Raw genomic sequence first — 24,422 nt, forward strand, 5'->3', positions numbered from 1 at the left:
AATACCGTGCTACTTTTTCTTTGTGAAATGCCACAGAATTGCAAGTGGAGAAAGGGCACCTAAGTGGGAAAAGTGAGAGGGAGGGACAGAGAGAAAAAAGAAAGCAGAGAGACTTAGGAGGAAGGGAAAAATAAAGAGAATGGCATCCATGCTAGGGGGCACTGGAGAAAGGTGGGGACAAAGAAGAAGGATAGGAAAGGCAGGCACATCAGACCTTTTGCAAAATAAACCTCACTTCTAGTACTGAATTGTGTCCCAGTATGTTGTGGCTGATTTGAGATTTAGAGACTTTCATAAAAGAAGATCAACTAGTAATGGGCCAAGTGACAGGCCTTTATTACAGGTAGATTTTAACTCACCTGAGGGGAAACACAAGGTCAGGAGACATACAGGGGTGTGCAGGGGCAATGGAGGAGAGATCCAGGGAAGCTGCAGCAACTTGGATAGGAAGTTCTTTGGGTAACAGTAGGAGGAAGTGGGTCATGATGATCCTGAGAGAATGCTGCCCCAACTTGGAATTTCCATGTCATGCAATTTTTTTGGTCACTTTCCCCATTTGGTTTGTGTGTGAGGCCTGCATCTTCTGACAGGTTCTTGGGCAGTCCTGTCTTATTGGTTGCCCACCTCTGACGTCATAGGAAGGGAGATAGCCAAATGATATCTATCCTTTTCCCTTCTCCCTGTCAATGTCAGTCATGGAGGATGGAAGATTCCAGCAAAGGCTGGAGGAGGGGTTATATTTAGAACAAATTGAGCCTGTCAGACAAGATTTATGGAGCTTGAAACTAGAGGGTGTTTGTTGTTGTTTTTTTTAATCACCATGGTTGTATATATGCAAATACACAAGCTATGTCAAATTCGACTTCACAGGAACAATCACTGAGACTTAGTGGGGTCTGTTACTGGAATCTGGCATGTTGTGTTCAGTTCTAGGAGTCCCATTTGAGGAAGGACATAGATGAGCTGCAAAGTATCCAGAGGAGGGCAAGCAGGGTGGCCACAGGCCTTTGGCTTCTGGGAGGATCAGTGGAGGAATTGGGAATGTTGATCATGGAACCAACCTCCGGTGACATGTTCTCTTGGGCCTCAAGAGGGCAGAGATTGCAAAGAGACACATTTGGACTGGATGCCAGGAAGAATTTCCTACCAGAACCATCCCAAAGTAGAAGGGAGGAAAATCAAAGGAGCCCTGGCTGGGTGTCCTAGAAAGGATTTTTGTTCAAGCAAGGGTTGGATGGCAGGACCCCACCCCAGCAACTCTGAAAATACGTGATTCTGTGAAGGTGGATCTGGAAGAATTGACTTTATTCAGAGGTTACTGGATAGGCACAAATATGCACACACACACATATACGCTAAAGAGGCATTCTCTATTAACATAGACTTATGTGAAGAAATCCAATAATCCGGGATTGGAGGAGGGAAATTTGGTGATGAAATTCCCACTGCAAATTAAGAGTTTGTTATAGAGTAGAAAATGAAAACCGGGTAGTCTGGCACCCTAGCTTTGAGGTGAGTAGATTTCAGAGTTCAAAGAAAGGATGGATAGGATTCCATGGCCTCAAATTCTTCAGGGGAAGTTGGACCCGAAGGGTTATGAAACTCAAAAATAAGATATTGAAACAAACAAACAAAAAAGAGACCTTTTGAGAAAAGCCTAAAGAAGGTGGAAAGAAGGGCAGGTAATAGAAGATGAATATAAATGTGAGAAAGAACAGGGTCAATAGAGATTTAGCTCAAAATTAGTTGAGCCTGGGGATGAATACTAATTCAGCAGTGTGGTACTGATGTTAGCATATATTTATATAGTACTTTGACTTTTCCAAAGCATTTAACATATGTTATCTCATTTGACTCTCACAGCAATCCTGTGAAATAGCTGCTATTATTCTTTTTTATCTTATTTTTAATGTATATATATATTTTTTCATTTTCCCTCATCACATGTTAAAACAATTTTTAACATTTTTTTAAAGTTTTGAGTTCCAAATTCTATCCATCCCTCCCCTTCCTCCTCCCTGAGATGGTAAGTCAGATAATATTAGGTTATACATGTGCAATCATGTAAACCATTTCCATACTAGTCATTTTATACAAGAACACTTGAATAAAAGAAAAAAGAATGAAAGAAAGTGAAAAACAGCATGCTTCAGCCTGTATTCAATCAATATCAGTTCTTTCTCATTAGTCCTTTGGGATTATCTTCAATCATTGTATTGCTAAGAATAAGCCGGCATTATTCTCCCCATTTTATGGATGAGGTAAAACTGAGACTGAGAGAAATTAATTGCCTATGGTCACACAGCTGATAAGTATTTGAAACAAGATAATAAACCCATGTCTGTAAGGACTCTTAAGCTCAGTGGTTTATCAAGTTAACATATATAAAGCACTTCACAAACCTTAAATTGCTATGTAAGTGCTAATTGTTTATTATTATGTCATTATTTTCATCATCATCATTAGTTTTATCCACTATGCCGCCTAGCTGCCCAGTGTTATGCTAGCAGTGCTAGCCTAGTCATTTCCGACCCGCCCCCCCAGCCTTGTGGGCAGCATTACCCTTTTTCATCTTCTCCTTCACCCTTCTTTCCCTCTTTCCTATCCCATAATTCTTCTCCCCTCCCCACTTCTCCCTCTCCCTTCATGTCTCTGTCTCTGTCTCTCTGTCTTTCTATGTCTGTCTCTCTATCTATCTCTGTCTCTCTTCTCTCTGTCTCTATCTCTGTCTCTGTCTCTGTCTCTGTCTCTGTCCTCCTTCCCTTTCATATATCAGGTGTTCTCTCTATCCCCATTCTCCTTTGCTGCATTTGAGTAATGAAACATATAGATTAGTAATACAGTGTGGTTAACCACATTTATCTTAGAAAACTGGCTTTAAGAAAGTAAAAGGGAATGAATAGAAAGCAAATAAACTCTTGAGGAACAGAGCTTCAAAGATGCATGCTTCTCTCATGGAAAAAGCAGAGGAGGGAGGAGGAAAAGCATGAGGAATGCCCAGCCTCAGTCTCAGTAGTCCAAGAGGTTTCAGCAAACCCAGTTGCCTACTCCGTGATTCTGATGGATGACTCCGATAGCCTGCCCTATAGCCTAGCATGGTTTCTCAGAGCATCCCTCTTGGCCCCTAGTGTGACTGTCTGTGTGGCAGTATCTCCTCATCTCCTTTGGCCACACTAAATCCTAGGGTGCTGGAAGAACTGGTATATGAGATTGTTGAGCCATCCCTTGTCAGTGATTTTTGAAAGATCATGTAGAGCTGAAGAGCTAATGGAAGAGAGACAAATGCTACCCTTATTTTTAAACAAGAAAACTATCTCACAGACATCTAGCCAGTAAACTTGATGCTAATTTCTGGCAAAATTCTAGGATATATTATTAAAGAGATGGTTAGTGAATATCTAGAAAGGGGAACTGTGATCACAAAGAGCTATCACTGCTTCATTAAGAACATGTGATACCAGACTAACCTGATTTTCTTTCTTGACAAAGTTGGTACGCTGGTAAATCAAGGGCATCCTGTAGATTGGCTAGATCTTAGGAAATAACAGTGTCCCTCATGCTATTTTTATGGACAAGTTGGAAAGGTGCTAGACAGGGGGACAGGTAAGGGAGTTAGAATAGGTTGAATGGGCTACACCCAAGGAGCACTTATGATCAGTTCAATATAAACTTTGCCCAGGGACATTGGCCTTGCCCATTTGTTATTTAACACTGTTTATCAAAGGATAAAGGCATAAATCACATTCTTGTGACACCAAAGTAGAAGGGATAGCTAGTGGAACACTGTGTTTAGTTTAACAAGAGGGAATTTAACAGGGATAAACAAATCATCTTCAAAGTAGGAGATGGGGGGAAGCAGGGTTAGGTAGCAGTTCATCTGAAAAAAAGATTTGACTATTTTAGAAGCCTGAAAGCTCAACAGAAGTTGCCATTGTGATGTGCAAGCCAAAGACGCGAATATAGTTTTAAGTTACATTAAGAGAGGCAGAAGCCCTGGGACTAGAATGGCGAAGAACAACACTGCCTTCTGCCATAGTTGGAACACTCCTGAAGGGTTCTGTTCCATTTTGGACACCACATTTGACTTAAGATGTTGACAAAGGCCTTGTGGATAAGCTAGAGGGGATCCGGAGAAGGGTGACCGGGAAGGTCAAAAGCTTTGCTGCATATGGGTCAGGTGAACAAACTGAATATCCAGCTGGAAGGAAACTCAGGAAGACGATGGGTGTAGTCAAGTATCTGCTTGTTCTTCTTGGGCAAGACTTGGAGAAAAAAACAAACCTTCATGCCATGTAATGAGACAGTGGATAACCTGCAGCCTTTGGCCCTTAGCTCCCGGCTCCACATGATCATTACTGGTGTTTCTGCAGCCCGAGGTTTGTAACTCCTGATTTGTATTCTCTGGAGTTGGGTTTGGGGATCTGGGGGAAGACTGCCAGGGAACTGCCAGCCTGTGAGTGGGCCTGTAGCTGACACGCTAAGACCATATGGGTTACTTGCCTAAGGTCCCTGGGATTTCTGCTTGGAGCTTTGGAGGTCTGACCAGAGGCTGACCTGTTGGATATATCAGGTTTAGTCCTAGCCATCCTCTTCCTTCCCACCATTGTAAGACCTCTCCAGACCCACCTGGGCATACTTGGAGGCCCACCCCTTCTACCCTCAGTGGTGACTGTTCCTGATGACCAGGAGAGCCCTGACAGCTCAGACACTCCTTTGACTTCTATACCAGAGCCCCCAAAGGCCCCTCCTTGCTGCCCTTACTGTCTTGGCCAGGCAGGGAAAGTTGGAATCCATTTTGCTACATTCACCAAAATGGTACTCACTCAAGTGCTAAGCCTGTCTGGCCCAGATTTGCTTAGCCTGAGTCTTTGTGGTGGAGTAGAAAGGAGCACTAGAGTCAGAAGATCTGGCTTCCAATTTTGACATTGTCACTGACACAGGTGTGTGACCTCAGGAGGCTCAGTTCTCTTGTGTGAACCACAGTTCCCTCTTCTCTAAAGGATGATTTCAATAAGGTCTGTTTTAGCTCTGACATTCTGTGACTCTATATGAGTACGGGTGATTCTGTTGTGTCCCTAAAATTCATTCATTCTGGGGCAGCCAGGTGGTGCAATGGATAGAGCTCCGGCCCTGGAGTCAATGAGTATCTGAGTTCAAATCTGGCCTCAGACACAGACACTTACTAGCTGTGTGACTCTGGGTGAGTCACTTAACCCCAATTGCCTCACCAAAAAAAAAAATCATTCATTCTTTAAGATTAGGAATAAATTAAAGGTTGTTAGGTTCTCTGGCTAGCCTTCAAAATTCTATTTCCTCCCTAATGTTGTAACTATTTTTCAGTTACATTGTGGGATTTTAAAGGTTAACCACAAAATAATAGCATCTACCTCCCGGGGTGGTTGTAAGGATTAGATAAGACGATAGTTGTAAAGCATGTAGCACAGTGCCTGGTACATAGTAACTGCTATAGAAATGTTAGTTAATAAATGTTGTTCTTGTTGTTATCGGGAACCTAATCATCATTTGTGACATTCTTTCTATGGGAGACGTCAAGAAGGTTCCTTGCCCACCCCCCAAAGAAGCCTAGTCTTTCCTCTAGCTGGAATGCCTATGGCCCAACAAGAGTTTCTCTTGGTCTGCAGGTGGCTAGCTCAGCTGTTTGAAGGTACAGGTCAAGAGGTCCTGGGAAAATAAGCTAATAAATAATAATAAATAAATAATAAATAAGCTAATCAAAACGCCAGAAGGCCAAAGCTGATAGTCTCTTAGAACGACCATTTTATATGAGAGATTGAAGCCCAAGGAGGAGAAGGGACTTGGCCACAGTCACATGGCAAGTCATTGGCAGAACTGGGACTACATTTGAAGAGGACAGGTAGAGAGGCAAGTGAATTGATTGACTTCTGCTTGGGAGTAACTGGAGTGGCTAGACTTTTTGAGGTTTCTTTGAGCTCTAGAATTCTAAACAATGGGACTCTGAAAGGTCTATGATGCTGTGGATGTGGTTCCTTCTTTCCACTGATAGGCCCTGACCCCTTCCCACACTTTAGTAGACTTCCATGGGTTATGGTAAAAAATACAGATTCTCTGGTTGCCAATCCTCTGGAGATGAGCCGCCTTACATTTAGCTTGGCTGGTTTTCTTATGCCATATACATCAGTAGCCCCATACTTGTGGCAAAGGAGAAAGAACCCTAGATTTGGAGGCTGAAGACTGGTGTGAATCTCAATTCTACCTTTTCCTACTTGTGTGTCCTTAGAAAACTCACTTCATCTCTCTTTCAGGTTTCAACCTCCTCATTTGTAAAGAGTTAGCCTAGAAGACTTACAGGATCCCTTCTAGCTCTAAAGTCTATAATCCCATTTGAAGTCTACAGGTTGGTTGGATATTCCAGAGCTCCTGCACCCCACCCCACCCCCACACACACAGCAAAGCTTTCAAGAGCTTGGAGTCCCCTGTAAGTCCTAAAGAGATATCAGAGGTGATGAGTGGGGATTTCTATGAGCCTATAAAAGAACAGAATCCAAATGTGAGCAATGTGGGGTGTTTATTGCAGCTGGTAGGTGTGAGCAGTACCCTAATCAGTGACCCTGGCCCTAAAGGTAAGCCCTGGGTGGGTAGGGTCACTGGGTCTTCTGCAAAACCAAACCTCACCTGGTAAGTTGGACCCACTCTCTTCCCACCCCCCATACCCACCCAATAGCTTGCCAGGGACCTGCAGATGCCTCTCAGACCACAGTCCTGGGAGAACTGACCTGGGAGGGGCAAGACCCCAGAGAGAGGTGAGCAGGTGGGCGGCCCCTGAGAAGGTCTAAACATAGTCCTTGTGCTCCACGTCCTCCTCTTCGTCCTCACACTCTTGCAGAAAACCCTGGATTTCCAACAGCCTCTGACAGTCGTCTATCCTTTCCAATTCTTCATAGTTAGCAGGTTTATCAAAGACTTCCTTCAGGGAGCTCCTCACCACTCTCTTGTACCTGGCCTTGAACTCCTTCAGCAGGCGCTGGGCCTCCTGATACTGCTTCTGATCCTCCAGCCTGCGCTCAGCTCGCTTCCGAAGAACAGAGCCTGGCAACAGAAAAGGACACCTCTCCATGGTTTATGTACCTGGCCCTGAGCATCCCTGGTGACGATGCCCCTAGTCTGGAAAGTTTCCACAGGGTAATACTTTTTCTGGGCCTCACTTCCCCACTAACTTGCTCTGGGACCACAGATGAGTCACTTTCTCTCAGATGAGTCAGTTTCCTCATTGGTAAAATAAGCAGGTTGGACTAGGTGATTTCTAAAGCCCCTTCCAGCTCGAGCCTTTTTTCATCCCAGGACTAGGTCGTTTCAAAGATCCAATAAGCATTCCTCAGGGATCTAGCTCTTCTCTCCTCACCCAACATCATTTCTTCATCCTCTTCTCCACTCCCTAGCCTCCAGACCTCCCTCTTCTCAAGATCAGGGGGAAAATAATCTCCCTAATCCCAGATGAGGCATGTGGATCTGTGTGTGTGTTTGGGGTGGGGGTGGGGGGGTGCGGGATGTAGGCTGCCTGTTCTTACAAGGGCTTCAGCCTCTATGGCCTTTTGAACAGGGAAAATGTAGGCACTGTTTGTTTGCTGTGGAGTCTTCCATTCCCAAACCATTCTTACGACTCTTCTCCCCTTCTGTCCCATAATGGATCAGCAGCAGTTCCACTTGGGGGTCCCTAATTTATTCTTTGGAGCTATATAGTCCTCCATCCTCCCTGCTCCCTCTCCTATGGACACCACTAAGGTACTTCTGGGACTGGAGTCATGGAAGCCATTGGGGGAGGGGCAGGGAAAGACATACTCAGTGGACTGTCCACTATTTGCTGGGGGTTCCTCATTTGATATAAGATTTCCTCCAGTAACTGTGCTCGGGTCTTCCGAGGGGCAGGAATTTTACTCCGAGGGACCTGTATGTTGGGAGAAGGCAGTGATATGTTAGCTGAGGCATATCCCCACCCCATGGCTGGCCCAGAGTTCCCTCCCAAAGTGCATCCCCTGGCCTGAGTGCTAGAGGTAAAACAAGCCAGTCCACCGAGAGGAGGTTGTGGGCTCGCGAACATCAGTCAGCACCCTTATAGGAAACTAGATGGTGTCCCTGGTTACCTCTGGGGGAGAAAGTCTCCCGGATTGGAGGATAAGCAGAGACCCTGGAATGAAGGGAAGAGACATGCAAAGTGGAAGGAGGGAATGGGGAGAACCCAAGGTTGTAAGGGAAATAAAGGGACATAGAGGAGACCCCTGGAACTGAGGGAAGGGGAAAGGAAAGTTCTAGAGAGAGGGATGTCCAGGGGAGTTGGAGGGGCAGAAGAGGCCTGCTTCTTTTCTTAGCCAAAGGAACCCTGTAGCCCATTTACCTGCTTTTCCTTGGGGCAGTAGGGATTCTGGAAAGCATCAAGCTTGGCCTTAGAGGAGCGATAGACCAGCGGATGCTTGAGCATATTGTACAGGGCCCTGACGTTCTGATGGATCCCTAGGGCCAAAAGGATGTGCTCACTTAGCTCCTGGACCCGTCCCCTCATGCTCAAAACCCAGACATTGTCCTCAACTCCTCACTCTCTCACCACCCCATAGCCAATCTGTTCCCAAGGCCTGTCTGTTCCACCTTTGCCACATCTCTCACATATGCCCCCTTCTCTCCTCTGACACTGCCACCATCCTGGTGCAGAACCTCAGCATCTCACACCTAGATTCTTACAACAGCCTGCTGGGGGGGGGGGGGTCTGCCAGCCTCAAGTCTCTCCCCACTCCAATCCATTCTCCATCCCACTCATCCACCACAGTTGTCCAGTTATCTTCCTAAAGCTCAAAGGGACATGATCACCCCCTTATTCAATAAACTTCACTGACTCCCTGTTACCTCCAGGGCCAAATATGAAATCTGTTTAGTGTTCTGAGCCCTTCAATGCCTGGCCCCCAGCCTACCTTTCCTGTGCTTTTTTATACTTCCCCTACTCCCATGTACTATTCGATCCAGTGACAAAGGCCTTCTGTACTCTTGGTACTTCATTCCCTAACTGTTCATTTTATCCAATTGTCCCCTGTGCTTGGAATTCTCCCCCTCCTCATTTCCCCCTCTGGCTTCCCTGGATCCCTTAAAGTCCCAGCTAAAATCCCACCTTCAATGGGAAGCCTCTCCTGATTCCCCTTACTGCTTGTGTCTTCTCTCTGTTGATTATGTCCAATTTATCTTGTAGAGAACCTATTTGTACATAGTTTGCATGTTGTCTCCCTTCCCCTCTGTTAGACTCTGAACTCCATAAGAACAAGGACTGTCTTTTTCCTTTTCCTTTCTTTGTGTAGTGCTCAGCACGGTCCTTGGCGCATAGTAGTCGCTAAGCGAATGCTTACAGATGAACTGATTGATTGGTTTTGAGTGGATGTTGAACCCACGTGTGCTTTGAATTTGGGGTCACTGTCAGGGGTCCATAATTGGGGGTGGCCTGAGCTACATTCAAGATTATCCATGCCAAATGCCTCTCCATTACAGCAGGGAAGCTGGAGTTCACCAGAGTAGAACATTAAATAAACTCTTAAATACCTATGTGGGTACAAAGGCAGCCTAACTTCCACCTTCCCCCCCGAAAATCTATGATGGCTCTAACATTAAGAAGTCCAAGTATAAAGTTCAGAGTGGAAGGATGGGGGGGGCAGCTTATTGTCAGACCAATGGGTGACCACAGCTCTGATGCTCCTGCCAATATTGTTTCAGCAGACCAACTGGAGAGCACCCTAGTTCAAAACAGTCATCCAATTGGAGAGTATAGCAATATAAAATCCCCTTATACCAGGCCCACCTACAGAAGAGTCTCAGTAATAATCATTCAGCTAGTGGAAGAGTGAGTAGAGTGCTGGCCCTGGGGGTAGGAATCCCCATGTTCCTGAGTGGTCTGAGGCACTTACTAGCTGTGTGACCCTGGATGAGTCACTTAACCCATTCACCTTAGTTTCCCCATTGGTAAAATAGATTTGATGGGAGCCCTTAACTCCCTGATTTGTGAGGACCAAATAAGATGATATTTGTGAAGCTCTTTACAAGTCCTACAGTGTCATATAAATGCTAGCCTACTTATTATTATTGGAAACACACACATCTCAAGCCTTTTAAGGTTTACAAAGGACTTTTTCTCATGACAACCCTATGAGGAAGAGAACGCTACTTTAAAAAAAATTTTTTTTTGTCTTGTGGGTGAGGCCCAGGGTCACATAGCTAGTAAGCGTCAAGTGTCTGAAGTCAGGTCCTCCTGACTCCAGGGCCGGTGCTTTATCCACTGCGCCACCTAGTTGCCCTGAATGCTACTTTTATAGATGAAGAAACTGAGGTTCATTGAGGCCAAGTGATTTAGCCACAATTACCCAACAAATTCGTATCAGAGCCAAGAGCATCCACCTTTCTCCTGTACTTAAGGTTTGTGGAGAACCAGGGCAATGCTCCATTGACAAGGTGGGACTAGAATCCAGGCCTCTTGATGCCAAGCCCAGGGTTCTTCCTACCTCTCTACACTATCCCTGCACATAGTAGGTGCTTAATAAGTCATGACTCTTTGTCTCTGACTTGACAAATACAAGATGGCTTCCCAGAGAAGGCAGCATTTCCAGCTGGAGAACCTAGGTTAGCTCTGTTCACCTTCTGGTGTGACCCTGGCAGGTCCCTTCCCCTCTTGGTCTCGGTTTCTTTATTTACAACTAAAAGAGGATTGGTCTATGATTGACAGAGGATCCTAGGATCCCCCTTAAGTCATCTCCCATTTCTTAATCTTCAAGTTTCTCACCTGTATAATGGGGATGGATTGGGGGATTATTCCTAAAATCCTCTTCTAGCTTTTAATACCGTGAGCCTATTGTGGAGAGGAGGGTCAGCTAGCTGGTGCAGTGGATAGAGTGCTGGGCCAGAAAGACTCATCTTTATGAGTGCTAGTCTGGCCTCAGATAATTACTAGCTGTATGACTCTGGGCAAGTCACCTAACCCTGTTTGCCTCAGTTGCCTCATTTGTAAAATGGGCTGGAGAAGGAAATGACAATCCACCCCAGTATCTCACCGACAGGCTCCACGAAGCTGGGGTCAGGCTTTGTATGGATCAGTTCCTTATAACCTTTGAACTTCTCTGGGATGGGGGTGCTTGGTTTCCTTGGCTTCTTTGCCTCTCTTTCCTTGTCCTTCATGCTCCTGTTCCCCTCTGATGACTTGATTTCCTTGTGGCTCCTCGGAGTTCTCTGTACCTGGGACACCTTGAGGTGGTGGATGGAACATCAGCTCCAAGGGCCCTCACACAGCCCCAGACTCCTTCCTGGAGCTCCCTTTGGGAACCCACTGGGGAGGGACCCAGAAAGAAAGTGTGGCACAGCAGAAAGATCTCTGCATTTGGAGTCAGAGGATCCATGTTCAAGTCTTGGTTCTGCCACTTACTAACTGATCTCCCCTCTCTCCTTTCCATTTGTAAAATGAGAGACTAGGACTAGATCATTTCTAAGGGATTTTCCAGCTTTTCTGTTTCCCGTTCTAGGAATTCTAGAGAGGTTGGGGGGTGAAGATGAGGAGAGGGACGGAATGAGTATAAAAAATTTTCTAAACCCTTTAGTAGCTCCCATGGTCTATTGAACAAAGATCTTCCCTTTTCACTCTTCAACTTGGCATTCAGGGCCTTCCCTAATCAACTTTCTCTTATGCCTTATCTCCTCCTGGTCCCCCTCACATTCTGGAGGACTTGATATCCCCAGACATGGCCTGCACTATTAGGCCTCAGTGACCATGTCTTTGCCATTCCCTGATTTCCCCATCTCATGAAGCAGCATCCAGAAATCCTACAGGCCAATAAAACAGCCCAATCCTCCACAGTGGCCTCACTGTGGCCTCTGAATCCCCTGCAGGTTCAGCCTAGTGGTTCTCGAGAAGCTTGGGAGGTGGCTCCCAGGAACTGGACAACGGGGGTGGAGTGGCAAACGCAGGAAGAAGGAAGGTGAACTTGGCTTGTTATGCTCCTCGGCTTAAGAAGTTAATAGATAGATCTAATAATAGAAGGTGTGTCTACAGTAGGAAGGTTGCAAAAAATTATATTAGTATAACAGGACTTTGAGTTGAAGGGACCTAAAGGTCAACAGCTTGTTGGACTGCCTGTGTGCCTTAGCTTCCTCTGGGTAGCTAAGAATTGACTTTTACATCTCAAAATAAAGTTTTAAAATATTTTAAAATGTAAAAAAGGAAATCCTTAGCCTGTGGATGGCACAAAAATGCCCCCTGGCCAGAATCTGCTGTGGGCAGCATCAATCTGCTGACTGCTGTAACCCAGTTCCTTCATTATACAGGGGAGGAAACTGAGGCCTAGAGAGGTCCTAGGGCGCCACTAATAAGAAGCAGGATCTGACTCCACGGGCAGTGATCTTTCTGCCACTGGGCTGCATGCTGGCTCTCTCAGAGGCAGGGTCTGGCCAGGCATGGGAACTGCTGAAACAGAAAACAGAAGTCATAAGCAGAAGCACCTGGGTCATGAAGAAGGATTCTATGCTCTTCATGTCATCATCCGAGCCCATCTCAGAACCAGTCATCTCATTGGATGTTTCTGTCTTCAGAGAGCCCTCTTTGGTGAAGATGGTGGATGTTGAGGAATGGATGGGTGGGAGAGGGGTGAGGGTCCTCCTAGACATGGCTGGGGCTTGTGTATCCAGCACTTCCTGGGTTGGCAGCTCTAGTATGATAGGAGCCTTTGGTACCTTCGGAATCTGGCTTCTCACCTGTCACAGAAGGTACCCCACAACACCCCCCACCCCCATAATAAGAGTCACTTGATAGTTACAAAGCACTTTCTTTCATCTCATTTGATCTGATCTGGGATGAATATGGCACCAGAACTACTGTCCCCATCTTAATGGTTAGCACGTGGAGGCCCAGAGAAAGGAAATGATTTCACCAAGGTCACATAGGATGAAGGTGGCCGAGCTGGAATTGGAACCAAAACTCCCAACAATAATTCTAGGGCTCTTTCCTTACTCCTCCTCCAATCACTTACTGAATTGAAGTAAATCAATGCCATCTTTGGCCCTTAAGGCTCAGAAAGATTTTTCAAAAGCACTTACTTTTATTGCAAGGTGAGTTTAAAACTCATTTCATTGTTTTGTTAAATAATAATATAAAAATGAAAAAAGGTCTGACTGGCTTCCTGTTTGAGAGTTCGGAACATGGGGCTCCCGAGTTGTCCCTGAGTCTGTGTACATAGGACCTATGATTTGGCAGGGATGGGCAAGTCAGGAAGAGTTGGTGAGTCCTATCCAGGCGAGTGCAAGGTATCAGTACAAGCTGGACATGATACATGCAAATTTCTGCAACAAAAAAAGTAGGAGGTGCAGCTAGGTGGTGCAGTGGATAAAGCACCAGCCCTGGATTCAGGAGGACCTGAGTTCAAATCTGACCTCAGACACTTGACACTTACTAGCTATGTGACCCTGGGCAATTCACTTAACCCTCAGTGCCCTGCAAAAAAAAGTAGGAACTCTCTGGACCCCCTTGAAATTTGGCTTCCTAATATCTGACAGATTTCCTGGCATTTGAAATCTCATATTCTTTTACCTGTTATACTAGCCATTTAAATTTTTGTGATCTTCAGCTTCCAACTGACCCTGTCTAGCTTTCTGATGATGCTCGGTCTCCTCCCTGGTCTTTTGAGTCCTTCCTTAAGTAAAAACCATCTCCTCCAACCCCCTTCCCCACCCAGAAGTTTCCTTGTTTTCTGGCCTGTGGTAAGAATCTGCTGTTTTAAAACATGGTTAATTTTATTGTTTTAAAACAGTGTAATGGGAGAGTGGCCAATGAGCCTGGGTAGCTCCTGCGAGCAAATACTGAGTGCTCAGCTGATGTGATTTCCACGTGGCACACACAGACATTGTGTAACTGGCTCCAGTCTGCTAACTGCTTCACATAGTGAAGAGGAACCTCTTTGACAGACTGTTTAGCCAAAACTAGGAGTTCATTTATAAGGTACTCGTCAACTAGAACCTTACAGTTCCTCAGGACTTCTAAGCTAGACTGACTGGTTAGGAGCCCTAACATGAACTCCGCTCCTGAATCTCCTGGTGGCTTGCTCTCCTGATCTTTTCAAACTCACAAGGTCATCTCCTTTGCCTAAAATGAAAGGACAAAAGCCAAGGCCAAGGACCAAGGACCAAGGACCATTTCTGTAGGCTGTATGTTGGACTTGGATGGAGAGGGCCCCAGGCTTCTCCTCTCTCTACAATGCTTCTAGGCAGGATGAAATTAGCTAAAGAGAGGGTGCAGGCTCTAGATAACTGATACCTCCCAGTCCCAGCCATGCAGCCACAGATAGTGAAAGAGGCTCCTCTCTTCACTATGGGGTTAGCAGACCAGAGCCAACCACAGAATGACTATGTATGTTCCAAAATCAGCTGAGAACTCTGCACATGCTCACAAGGACAGGGCTTGTTAGCCATTCTGTATCATGCCTACAATGTCTTGGCTCTATGTTGGCTCAGGAGGAGAGACATAGGTTCAAACTTGTTTTTAACCTTTCAGAGAGAAGAGAGCTCTGTAAGTTGGAGGAAATGATGAAAGTAGGGGGTCAGTAATTCTAACAATCTGGCCTCCAAAGGCAAACAGTAAAGTGAACCTCATGTAAGCCTGTTACATGTGATCTGGGCAGGCAGTACAGTGTAATAAGAAGAATGCTGGCTTTGAAGACTGAGGATCAGATCCTGGCTCTGACACTTATTAGCTACATTGGCCTACGGAAGTCACCTGATGTCTCTGTATCTTAGTTTACTTCTCCGCAAAACAGGAAAAACAATACTTGTCCCTCCTATCTGATTGGGGCTTTTAAAAATAATTTCATGAGAATGAGAAAGAAGAAACTTCCTCTACTGCAAAGTTGCAGCTGGTCTGCACCCAGAGACTTAGAGAGTCGCCTGATTGATCCTCTTTGAGAATGAAGGATGAATAACAAGGGTCCTGGGAATTTAAAGAGATTTGAGTCACATAGGATGTACCTACAGGAGGACCTGAGCCTAGATCTTTGTTTTACTCCTAAGGTCAGTTTTGAAAAGATTTCATAAAATGATAAGTGCTAAATAAATACGAATGACTACATGTCCAAAATTTCAGTAAGTCTGTGATCTCTTCAATGTCAGCAGTCCCTTCTCTTCCCAGCCTGCATGCACCATTGGTATCCATACAACATCAACAGATTTAAAGGAAGATGAGTGGATCTTTCCCTCCATCCCCAATGGAGGACAGTACCCACTCATACCCCCTTTTTCTGACTCGTGCTTGTGCCCTTGCATATATTCCCCATTGGGGGGAGGGAAGAAGTAGAAGGTCCACTCAACTTGCTAAGGACCTTTCTCCAAATCTCTTGGTGATGTGTGGATACCAATGGAGGGGTGTCTATGGATCAGCCAGCTTTCTCTTCCAATCACGCATCTCCCTTGTTCCACTTCTCCTGGGCAACAATTCGATGAGAATTTGTTCTAGCCCCGTGATGGCCACCATGCCTTCAATGGGAGACCCTCAGTGTTAATCATTCAGTCTATGGTACTACATGACTTGCAGTATAACAGCATCACCATAAGAATATTGTTAAAAAGATGGACCTTTGTCATTAGGGAGTGGGCTGCCTGTCACTAGAGAGTTCCAAGTAGACATTGGATGATTCCCTGTCAGGGAGTCTATAAGAATTCTTTGCTTGGACATTAGACACTAGTTGACCATGAAAACCTGTTCTAGCTCAGAGATTCTGTGATTTGATGAAACCCAGGCCACTGTGCATTTGAGGTCATGCAGTAATTTGGCCAGAGCAGTAAAACCCCTCTGATAATTGTACATGGCTTCACAGCTTTAATTTGATTAGACTCTCTTGTCCCCTAACCCCCATAAATGCCCAGAATCCTACCATTGAAGAACTATTCTTTGTGTCTTAAAAGCTTTTCAAACTCTTGTGAGTCTCCTGTTAAACTGCATCAACACCTTTCAAGGGTATTATTTGGGGGAGATTAGCTGATGGCTGGCTAAGAGAGGTAGTGGGTGCTGCAGGAGAAAGGACTCTGGATTCAGAGTCAAGGACTGGGATTCTAGTATCAGCTCTGCCCTTAATTAGCTGTGTGACCTTGGGTGAATTGTTTTCCCTTTCCTTACCAGTAAAATGAGGTGGTTGTATGGGCCTGTCCGACTCTACTAGTCTATGTTCTCTGCTCAGAGGTTCCTTCCAGTTCTGATAATCTACATCTTATACATCACAGAATACTCCTCTCAGGGAGATCTATATTTTTATGGAGTAAGGGGGAGGCTAATGTTTAATCTAAAGGAATGAGCTTCTAATGGCAGGAACTATGTTTTCTCAGACACTTTTCAGGTAGAACCCTTCAGGCACCAAGATGAAAGGGTTAAGGCCACCCTGCTCATGCTGGTTATCTCTAGTGATGGGCCCACTCCTGGACTAGCCCCTACAAAGAAGAATGTACTGTGGCCTCCCCATCCTGGGCCTTCCTCCAATAAACCAACAGGAGCTCCTTGAACTCATCTATACCTTCCGGTTGGACTTCTGAGGAATTAAAATGTGTGGACGCTTGAGTTTCTCAGTAGGCTTTCGAACTAAGCATATCCCCAGTCTTTTCTGGAGGAAGCCATACAGCAAAGGTGGATCACCTGTTGGGAGAGAAGAGACACAGATGTGTCTTGGTCACTGCCCTGGGCTGGGTCAGGGATGGAGTGCCATACATAGGACCCTAACCAGGGCAATCCCTCCCCCTCCTCCAGCACACACACTTATGCCACTCTGCTTTGAGGTTGGGCCCTGTGGCACAGACTCTTAGGGAGACATGCTCAGCTCCCACAAATAAATACGCAGAAAGGATACCCAGACCCCCCTGCCCCCCCTTGTCTCTCCCCTCTACTCTGCTTCCTCCTTGTTGAATTCTTAGCCATAGCTTAACACTACTCTCACGCCTGCCAAACACAAAGTAACTATACTACAAATAGCTGTCTTGGACACTCTGGGCACTAGCCTTAAGTGATAAATAGACCATCAGTAAAGAATCATCTCTCCTGCTGGTCTTTATCAGCCAGCTGGCACTGACTGGTCCAAGTATAGACTGTGTCCAAAATAGGTCATGCCTCTAAAATTAGATGCCTTTGAGAAAGAAAAAGTATAATTCTATTCCAAAGCTGAAAAAAATCCCTGAAAAATAGAACCTGTTATAGGCCATGAGCAACATTTTGTAAACCTTCCATGAGAATCATTTATTAATATAGAACACACCTCTGTCCTCACCTCTAATCCCACCCCCTTGCTCCAGTTCTGTTCCTTTTGAATGAAGTGTGAACTTCCAGGTCCATAGTCCAGTTACGAATCCTAGGTCACCAAGTTTAAGTGATACCCATTAGGCCAGATTTGCTTCCTTGCACTGGATCTCTAGTTCTGCCTTTCTTGTGACCCACACAGCATTTATGTAGATACCTGAGGCTACAAGATTTTATTGTTGGTTCTTTTCTTGAATTTTGTTTCCTTTGAGTTTCTGGGCATCTCCAATACTATTCTTCATACCCTGCAGCTATTGCCCTTGATACCTAGCTTGGTGGCAATATGTAGATAGTTTTCTGGCTCCCCTTTTCAGTCTAAAGCTCTTCTGATTTGATTCACAAGGCTCTAGGTAAGTACATTTTTGCCAGTCTTTGCTGGGAATTTCATTCTTGATCAAGAGTTCATATTTGGGTTTTTTTGGTATGGCAAAGGGGGTTAAGTGACTTGCCCAGGGTCACATAGCTAGTAAGTGCCAAGTGTCTGAGGCCAGATTTGAACTCACATCATCCTAAATCCAGGGCCAGTGCTTTATCCACTGCACCACCTAGCTGCCCTGAGTTCATATTTTAATAAAGCTATGGCCTAGAAATCCAAGCCGTTCTCACATACTACATCATTAAGCAGTATATTAATTTGCTAAATCTTCATCTTCTCTTCTGAATCCTTTGCTGTCACTCTATAGCAGGGAAAAATGTCCCTTGTGCTGTTAAGGCCTTTAATTTTTGCCCTTTGTAATCTTATCTATTTTTAATGCATTAAAAACATTATCCTGAGAAGGGATCCACAGGCTTTGCAAGACTGACTGCCAAGGTGGACCATAATATAAAAATGGTCTTTCTGCATAATCCTTAATAATAGTTTCTAGATTATTTTTTGTTTTGTTTTGTTTTGGTTTTGCGGAGCAATGGGGGTTAAGTGACTTGCCCAGGGTCACACAGCTAGTAAGTGTCAAGTGTCTGAGGCCGGATTTGAACTCAGGTACTCCCGAATCCAGGGCCGGTGCTTTATCCACTGAGCCACCTAGCCGCCCCTCTAGATTATTTTTGATGTCATTGTTCATGTCCCTGTGAATTGCCATAAATGTGTCTTAGTCATCAAGTTTGATATTCTCGGGTGATTCTCTATCATGTCCTGGAATTGTGCCTCAGGAAACCAAAAGACCTCAAACAGCTGCTTGAAAATCCCTTAGTAGGCAGTCACCAACCACAGCTACTGTCTGTTCTGACATTTCTCAACAGACAGCGCCTATGAATCCACACTCTCATTCTTTGGAGAACAATCATTTGTTTCTTCCTCTGAGTCCAGCTCTCTCTTCAGGAAGAACTTCATACCTGGTGTTTTGTTTCATGCATTCAAATAGATTTCTTCTTTGTGCAATGAGAGGAGTTCTTAGACTATGTGCAATATATTCTACCCATTATCAACTTGCATGGAGGCTTCTGTGGAGAAGTGGCCAGCCATCCTCAGCACTTGCCACACACAAGGCAGGCGAGCCAGTCTGGTGGAGGCAGTGGGGCACCCCGAGGAGGGAGCACGTGCCAGTCAAGTCAAAACTACAATCACCATGTCTCCCCTAGGACCCTGATGGAGATAGCACCAACACCCTGAGCCCATAAACATTGAGACTAGGAATGCTTCCAGTCCAGTGTTCTCAATCATCATCCTGGGAAGCAATGTCCATGGAGATGCAGCCCCAGAGACTGAAGACCCAGAAAGGACAATTCTTGCCACCAAAATCCTTGGCATTGAATCAATGGTTTAGCTTTAAAAATGGATAATTTTATCAATGGAAATCACATTAAAGAGGCATTACTTTCTGCTTTGCCTAAATACCTTAAGGATCCTGTAGCCTTTTCATCAGACTTGCCACTGAAATCTTCCATGAATGTTGTCTCTTCCATTAGAATATACATTCTTTGAGAGCATGGACAATCTTATTTTTCTATTTGTATTCCCAGCATTTAACTTAGTACTTTGCTCATGGTAAATGTTTAATGAATGTTGTTTTTTGTTTGTTTGTTTGTTTTGCGCTGGGCAATGAGGGTTAAGTGACTTGCCCAGTGTCACATAGCTAGCAAGTGTCAAGTGTCTGAGGCTAGACTTGAACTCAGGTCATCCTGAATTCTGGGCCAGTGCTTTCTTTATCCATTGTGTCACCTAGCTGCCCCCCTAATGAATGTTTTAAATTAACTAATGCATCCGTGAGCTTGATTCTGTAAATGACTGATAGAGGATCTTGCTTCAGAGCAATCACAAATATTTTATGTTTCTGGTTGATTTACTTCATGGTGACAAAAAAAAAGTCCTTTAATTGGCTGCTGAGCTGGAATCGAGGGAACATACAAAAGGCTCACATGGTCAAATGGTCTTTCTCTTCCTGGGAGGAGAGGAGAGTGTGAGTTGATGTGGGCCATTAGGTGGGGAGGGGCCCTTCTCCCCGCACCATGTTTCCAGGAAAGCATGGCTTCTTCGTTTTCTTTGTCTCTGTTATGCTCTGCTTTCCTGATCTAAGAACTGAACATCAGAGATGGAAAGAAGCCAGCTTACAAATTCATGAACTTAAAAAAATCAGAAACATTTTGAAGGATTTAGCAATTGGAGTCAGTTACAGGGTCTGCCACTTTTCTGTGTCATATTCTTCTACCTTCCACTCTCCTGACCTGGGTCAGGATTCCCTTCTGCCTCTTTAGGTCCTTGACTTCCTTACTTATTTTTTCAGGGAATAGTTTCTTGTTTATTATGACATAGAGAGTGGAGAGGCATTCCTTTAGCCCCTTTACTCTCTCTCTTCCAGGAGGGAAACCAGCCTGTGTTTAAACCTGTGTTTGCCAGGGCAGACAGACAAACATTGAGTATTCTATGTGTGTCAGTGGGAAAACAATCTCTGGTTTCCATACTTCCAGGATGTAAGATTCTTGGTCCTCATTTCAGTTAGCCTTTTGTTCTTTTCCTTTGCTTGTTAGTCTCTCTCTTCTTTCTTCTTTCAGAGACCTCTTTTTTCTTTTCACTTCTTCTAATTCATTTCCTTTACCTTTTCCATGAGTCCTTCTGGTTCAGTCCTTGTCCTTTTCCTTGTTACATTTCCCTTTATCTTAGGTCCTCTTTCTCCTGAAGACTTTCTCAATGTATTAGCCACTCGTCTTCACAATTCTGAAACCTTCCACACCTCTTTCACAATTCTTGTTCTTCTTGTACTTGTTGTTGTTATTCCTCCCTCCTCCTCTTCTTTCTTCTCCTTCTCTCTACTTCCCTTTTCCCTCCCTCCCTCCTTCCCTCCCTCCCTCCTTCCCTCCCTCCCTTCCTTCCTTCCTTCCTTCCTTCCTTCCTTCCTTCCTTCCTTCCTTCCTTCCTTCCTTCCTTCCTTCCTTCCTTCCTTCCTTCCTTCCTCCTTCTTTGTTTCTCCCCCTGAAACTTAGAAGTCATTTTGTCCTCTGGGGTCCTGCAGAACAAACCTGTTGTCTATAGCCTAGGGCAATGAGGGTTAAGTGACTTGCCCAGGGTCACACAGCTAGTTAGTGTCAAGTGTCTGAGGCCGGATTTGAACTCAGGTCCTCCTGAATCCAGGGCCTGTGATTTATCCACTGTGCCACCTAGCTGCCCCCAGCCCTTTATATATTTTTTAAAAATTATTTATTTTTTAATTTAAGGAATAAAACAAGCATTTCCATAACATAGTATAATAAAAATGATGATTACCCTTTAGAGATTAAAAGATAGTGGTCAATTATCATCCCCCCCAAGCTCCAAAATCTCCTCTTCTCTAGGCTAATGATCCCCAATTTCTTCAGCTGATCTTCATATGACAAAGCTGCATGCCACCTCTCCATTGTGGTAACTCTCCTCTCTATGGAAATTGGCAGCTTGCCATTTTCCTTCCTAAAAGGAGATGCATAGAACTGGACACAATCACATGGGGTTTGACTAGGGAAGATTACCTAGCAGGTATTCAACGCAGACTTATTGTGTTAAACTGAATTGCATATACTTTACCCTTTGTATGGATCACCAGTGGATTGTTGTGGAAGACAAGCTCATTTAGAGAGGGGAAAAGAGCCACAGGGAGGAGGGCATCCTCATTTGAGATCTGGAATGACAAGAATACCTCTATCAATAAGACCCCACCCCAACTAAAGGTCAGGCCCCAGTGATCTGGGGAATCCCAGGGGATGGGCTTAGGGTGGGAAGTCTCTAGCATTCATTCTCTATCATCGGAGCAAGGGTATTCTGAAGGGCATTCTTATTCAGTTATAGATTGAGCTGGATGACTTCTGGGCTCCCTTCCAACAACTCTGAGATCTTGTGATTCTATGATTCTGGATTCTGTTATTTTAAAATTCTATTATTTTGTGATTCTAAGAATCTGTGATTCAATAGTTGAATGTGATTCCCCACCAAACAATGGCCACTGTCTGCTATTGGGAATTTAGCAGGCAACAGAAACTTGGATTGGGTACTAGGGATGTCAAGGAGGTTGAATCCTGGGCTGACACGACAGCTTTGAGGTTAAGCTCTCTCTGGCATTTTTCTCAGAAACATAGGGGAGCCCCAAAAGTGTGAGTTTTGTCTTGAACATTCCCTTCCTCAAAAGGTGGTTCTGCAGGTGATCTGGAAGTCCCAAAGTGGGGCTCTTAGGCAACACCATGTCTTGGGCTCCCAATATGTGTTAGATACTAATAATGGGAAATGTAGAACACCAGAAGACAGAGGTGAATAGTTCTTGTGCACAGGAAGCCTCAAGTCGGAAGGGACATAAATGGCTCCTGATCTTAGAGAGTTCTCAGTCTGAGGTGGGAGGCAAGATTCCCACCCACAGGGAAGCTCCCTAGGCTGAGGGAAGAGAAAAGGCCCCTACCTATAAGAAGCCTTTGGTCTAAGGCTCTTTTTTTTGGTGGGGCAATGAAGGTTAAGTGACTTGCCCAGGGTCACACAGCTAGTGTCAAGTGTCTGAGGCCGGATTTGAACTCAGGTCTTCCTGAATCCAGGGCTGGTGCTTTATCCACTAAGCCACCTAGTTGCCCCCGGTTTGAGGCTCTTAAAGAGCTTTCATCTGAGTAGGAACTTCAAAACATATCCTCTGCCATTAGAAATCCCTTAGTCAGAAGGGAAAGATGTGGCTTTTGCCCTCAGAGAGATCCCTGGATGGAGCCCTTTTCCTTAGGGAACCCCTGGTCTGAGGGGGAAGATACAGCTCCAGCTCCCACCCTTTGGAAGCCCATGTTCTGATGGAAGCCATAGTTAAAGGGGAGGGCCCCAGCCTGTAACTTCTAGACAAAAGAGAGTCACCTTGTTATGAGCCAGGCTAAGATATCTCAGCTCTGGGAAAGGTGGAGCCCATGTCTGGTTCAGGGCCTTCAGTGACTTCACAGGAAGAATTTCAAATATGGGAGGAAGTGGATAGACTTTGTTTGCCTTAAAAGAAAAAGAAAGTCAAAGTGTTATCTCATGGCAGAAGACTCTGTAGTGGCACAGGGCAGATGGATAGATGTCTTCCAAGAAATCTGGGGCCCAGGATAGCCATTTCCTGAGAGATGAGATCAAGAAACACATTCAATTCAAGTCAATTGCCGTTTATTAAGTGATTTCTATGTACATGGCATACAAGCAATGGGTTTGGTGCTGGGGAGACAAAAAGAAAACCAAAACAGCCCCATCCTCAAGGGGCTTACATTCTCCTAGACATACACATACACAGATGAGCAAATACAAAGTAATTTCAGGAAGGGGAGAGCACCAATAATTAGAGAGATTTTTGCCTAATAAAAATTTGTTAAATTGTATTGAATCGAATTGAACCAAGATAACTTGTTCTGCCCTTAGCAGAGACTTGGGAGCTGTCCATGGTGAAACTTAAGCACTGACTCAGAAAGTCTGAGTCCAATTAGACCCAAACTCTAGGGTTCAAAGGGACATAGGCATAATTGCAGAGATGAATAAACCAAATGAGAAAAGAATGCCTATCTGTCAGCCCTTGAAGGGGAAGAGCCTTCATAGCCTCTTTCAGTCACTGGTTCTATATAGGGTTTTGGCAGTTACACTTCAATTCAAGATCAAGTTTTTCTTAGATTTGACCATAATCTCTCTTGCTTTCACTTAAGCCCATTTCATCTGCAGCCATGGAGAGTGACTAATTAGTATCACTCAAACTGTACCCTTCATAGAGGTGACCTAGTATAAAGTGCAGAGCATGGGGCTTGGAGCTAGAAGGCTTGCGTTGGAATGCTGACCCCAACGTTTGCAAGCAGTGAGGGGCAAGTGACCTAACTTCTAAGAACCTCACTGTAATCATCTATAAAGAAGAGTAATTATGAAGATACTACCTACCTTATAGGCTTATTCTGCAGAAAGAGTTTTGTTAACTGTAACAGCTATAAAATATGAGTTACTATAAGGTGTAAAGACTACTAGCAGCTTACACTTGTAGAGTATTTCAGTTATTATCATTATGGTTATTATTGGCCAGCATTTATCCACATAATACTTTAAAGGCTATAAACACCTCATTGCATTTCATCCTCGCAACAATCCTGGAAAGGAGGTGCTCTTATGATTATCCCCATTTTTCTTACTTAAAAAATGTTGGGGGGGAGCGGAACAATGAGGGTTAAGTGACTTGCCCAGGGTCACACAGCTAGTAAGTGCCAAGTGTCTGAGGCCAGATTTGAACTCAGGTCCTCCTGAATCCAGGGCCGGTGCTTTATCCACTGCACCACCTAGCTACCCCAATCCTCATTTTTCAAATGAAGAAACAAGGACTCAGAGAGGTTGAGATTTGTCTATGGTCACATAGCTAGTAAGTGTCGAAGGTAGTATTTGGATTTAGGTCTTCTTGACTTTAAGTCCAGTTCCTTTATCTACTACTTCCAAATAGTCCTGTTAGAGGGCTGGAGCAGGGATCATTGTCCCCATTTATACAGTAGAAAACCCAGTAAGGGGAAAGGATTCACCTCAGAGCATAGAGTGAATCAAGCAAAATCACAGCTGGAACTCAGGGCTCTGCCCACTGCACTGCATTGTACTACCTCTTAACTTGGTATCCCCTTCTATAAGTCCAATGGCTAAAAATAATAATGGTACCTAATGGGCAGCTAAGTGACACAATGGATAGAG

The 24,422-nt window shown here is 44.7% G+C and overlaps 1 protein-coding gene across 1 annotated transcript in view; it reads right to left on the reverse strand.

The window, feature by feature from the left end:
* Positions 1 to 6,811: 6,811 nt before the first annotated feature.
* Positions 6,812 to 24,422, reverse strand: part of XRRA1 (X-ray radiation resistance associated 1) — a 122,317-nt gene continuing 104,706 nt past the window's right edge. Inside the window, exons 12-19 of the mRNA XM_043997609.1 lie at positions 22,599 to 22,724; positions 21,306 to 21,399; positions 16,542 to 16,660; positions 12,493 to 12,744; positions 11,055 to 11,244; positions 8,372 to 8,487; positions 7,819 to 7,924; positions 6,812 to 7,068 (exon numbers count right to left, since the gene is read on the reverse strand). Of these exons, the coding sequence (XP_043853544.1) occupies positions 6,812 to 7,068; positions 7,819 to 7,924; positions 8,372 to 8,487; positions 11,055 to 11,244; positions 12,493 to 12,744; positions 16,542 to 16,660; positions 21,306 to 21,399; positions 22,599 to 22,724 (1,260 nt within the window). The remainder of the gene's footprint in view (positions 7,069 to 7,818; positions 7,925 to 8,371; positions 8,488 to 11,054; positions 11,245 to 12,492; positions 12,745 to 16,541; positions 16,661 to 21,305; positions 21,400 to 22,598; positions 22,725 to 24,422) is intronic.

The sequence above is a fragment of the Dromiciops gliroides genome, chromosome 3 (assembly GCF_019393635.1).
Source record: "Dromiciops gliroides isolate mDroGli1 chromosome 3, mDroGli1.pri, whole genome shotgun sequence".
Taxonomy (NCBI): domain Eukaryota; kingdom Metazoa; phylum Chordata; class Mammalia; order Microbiotheria; family Microbiotheriidae; genus Dromiciops; species Dromiciops gliroides.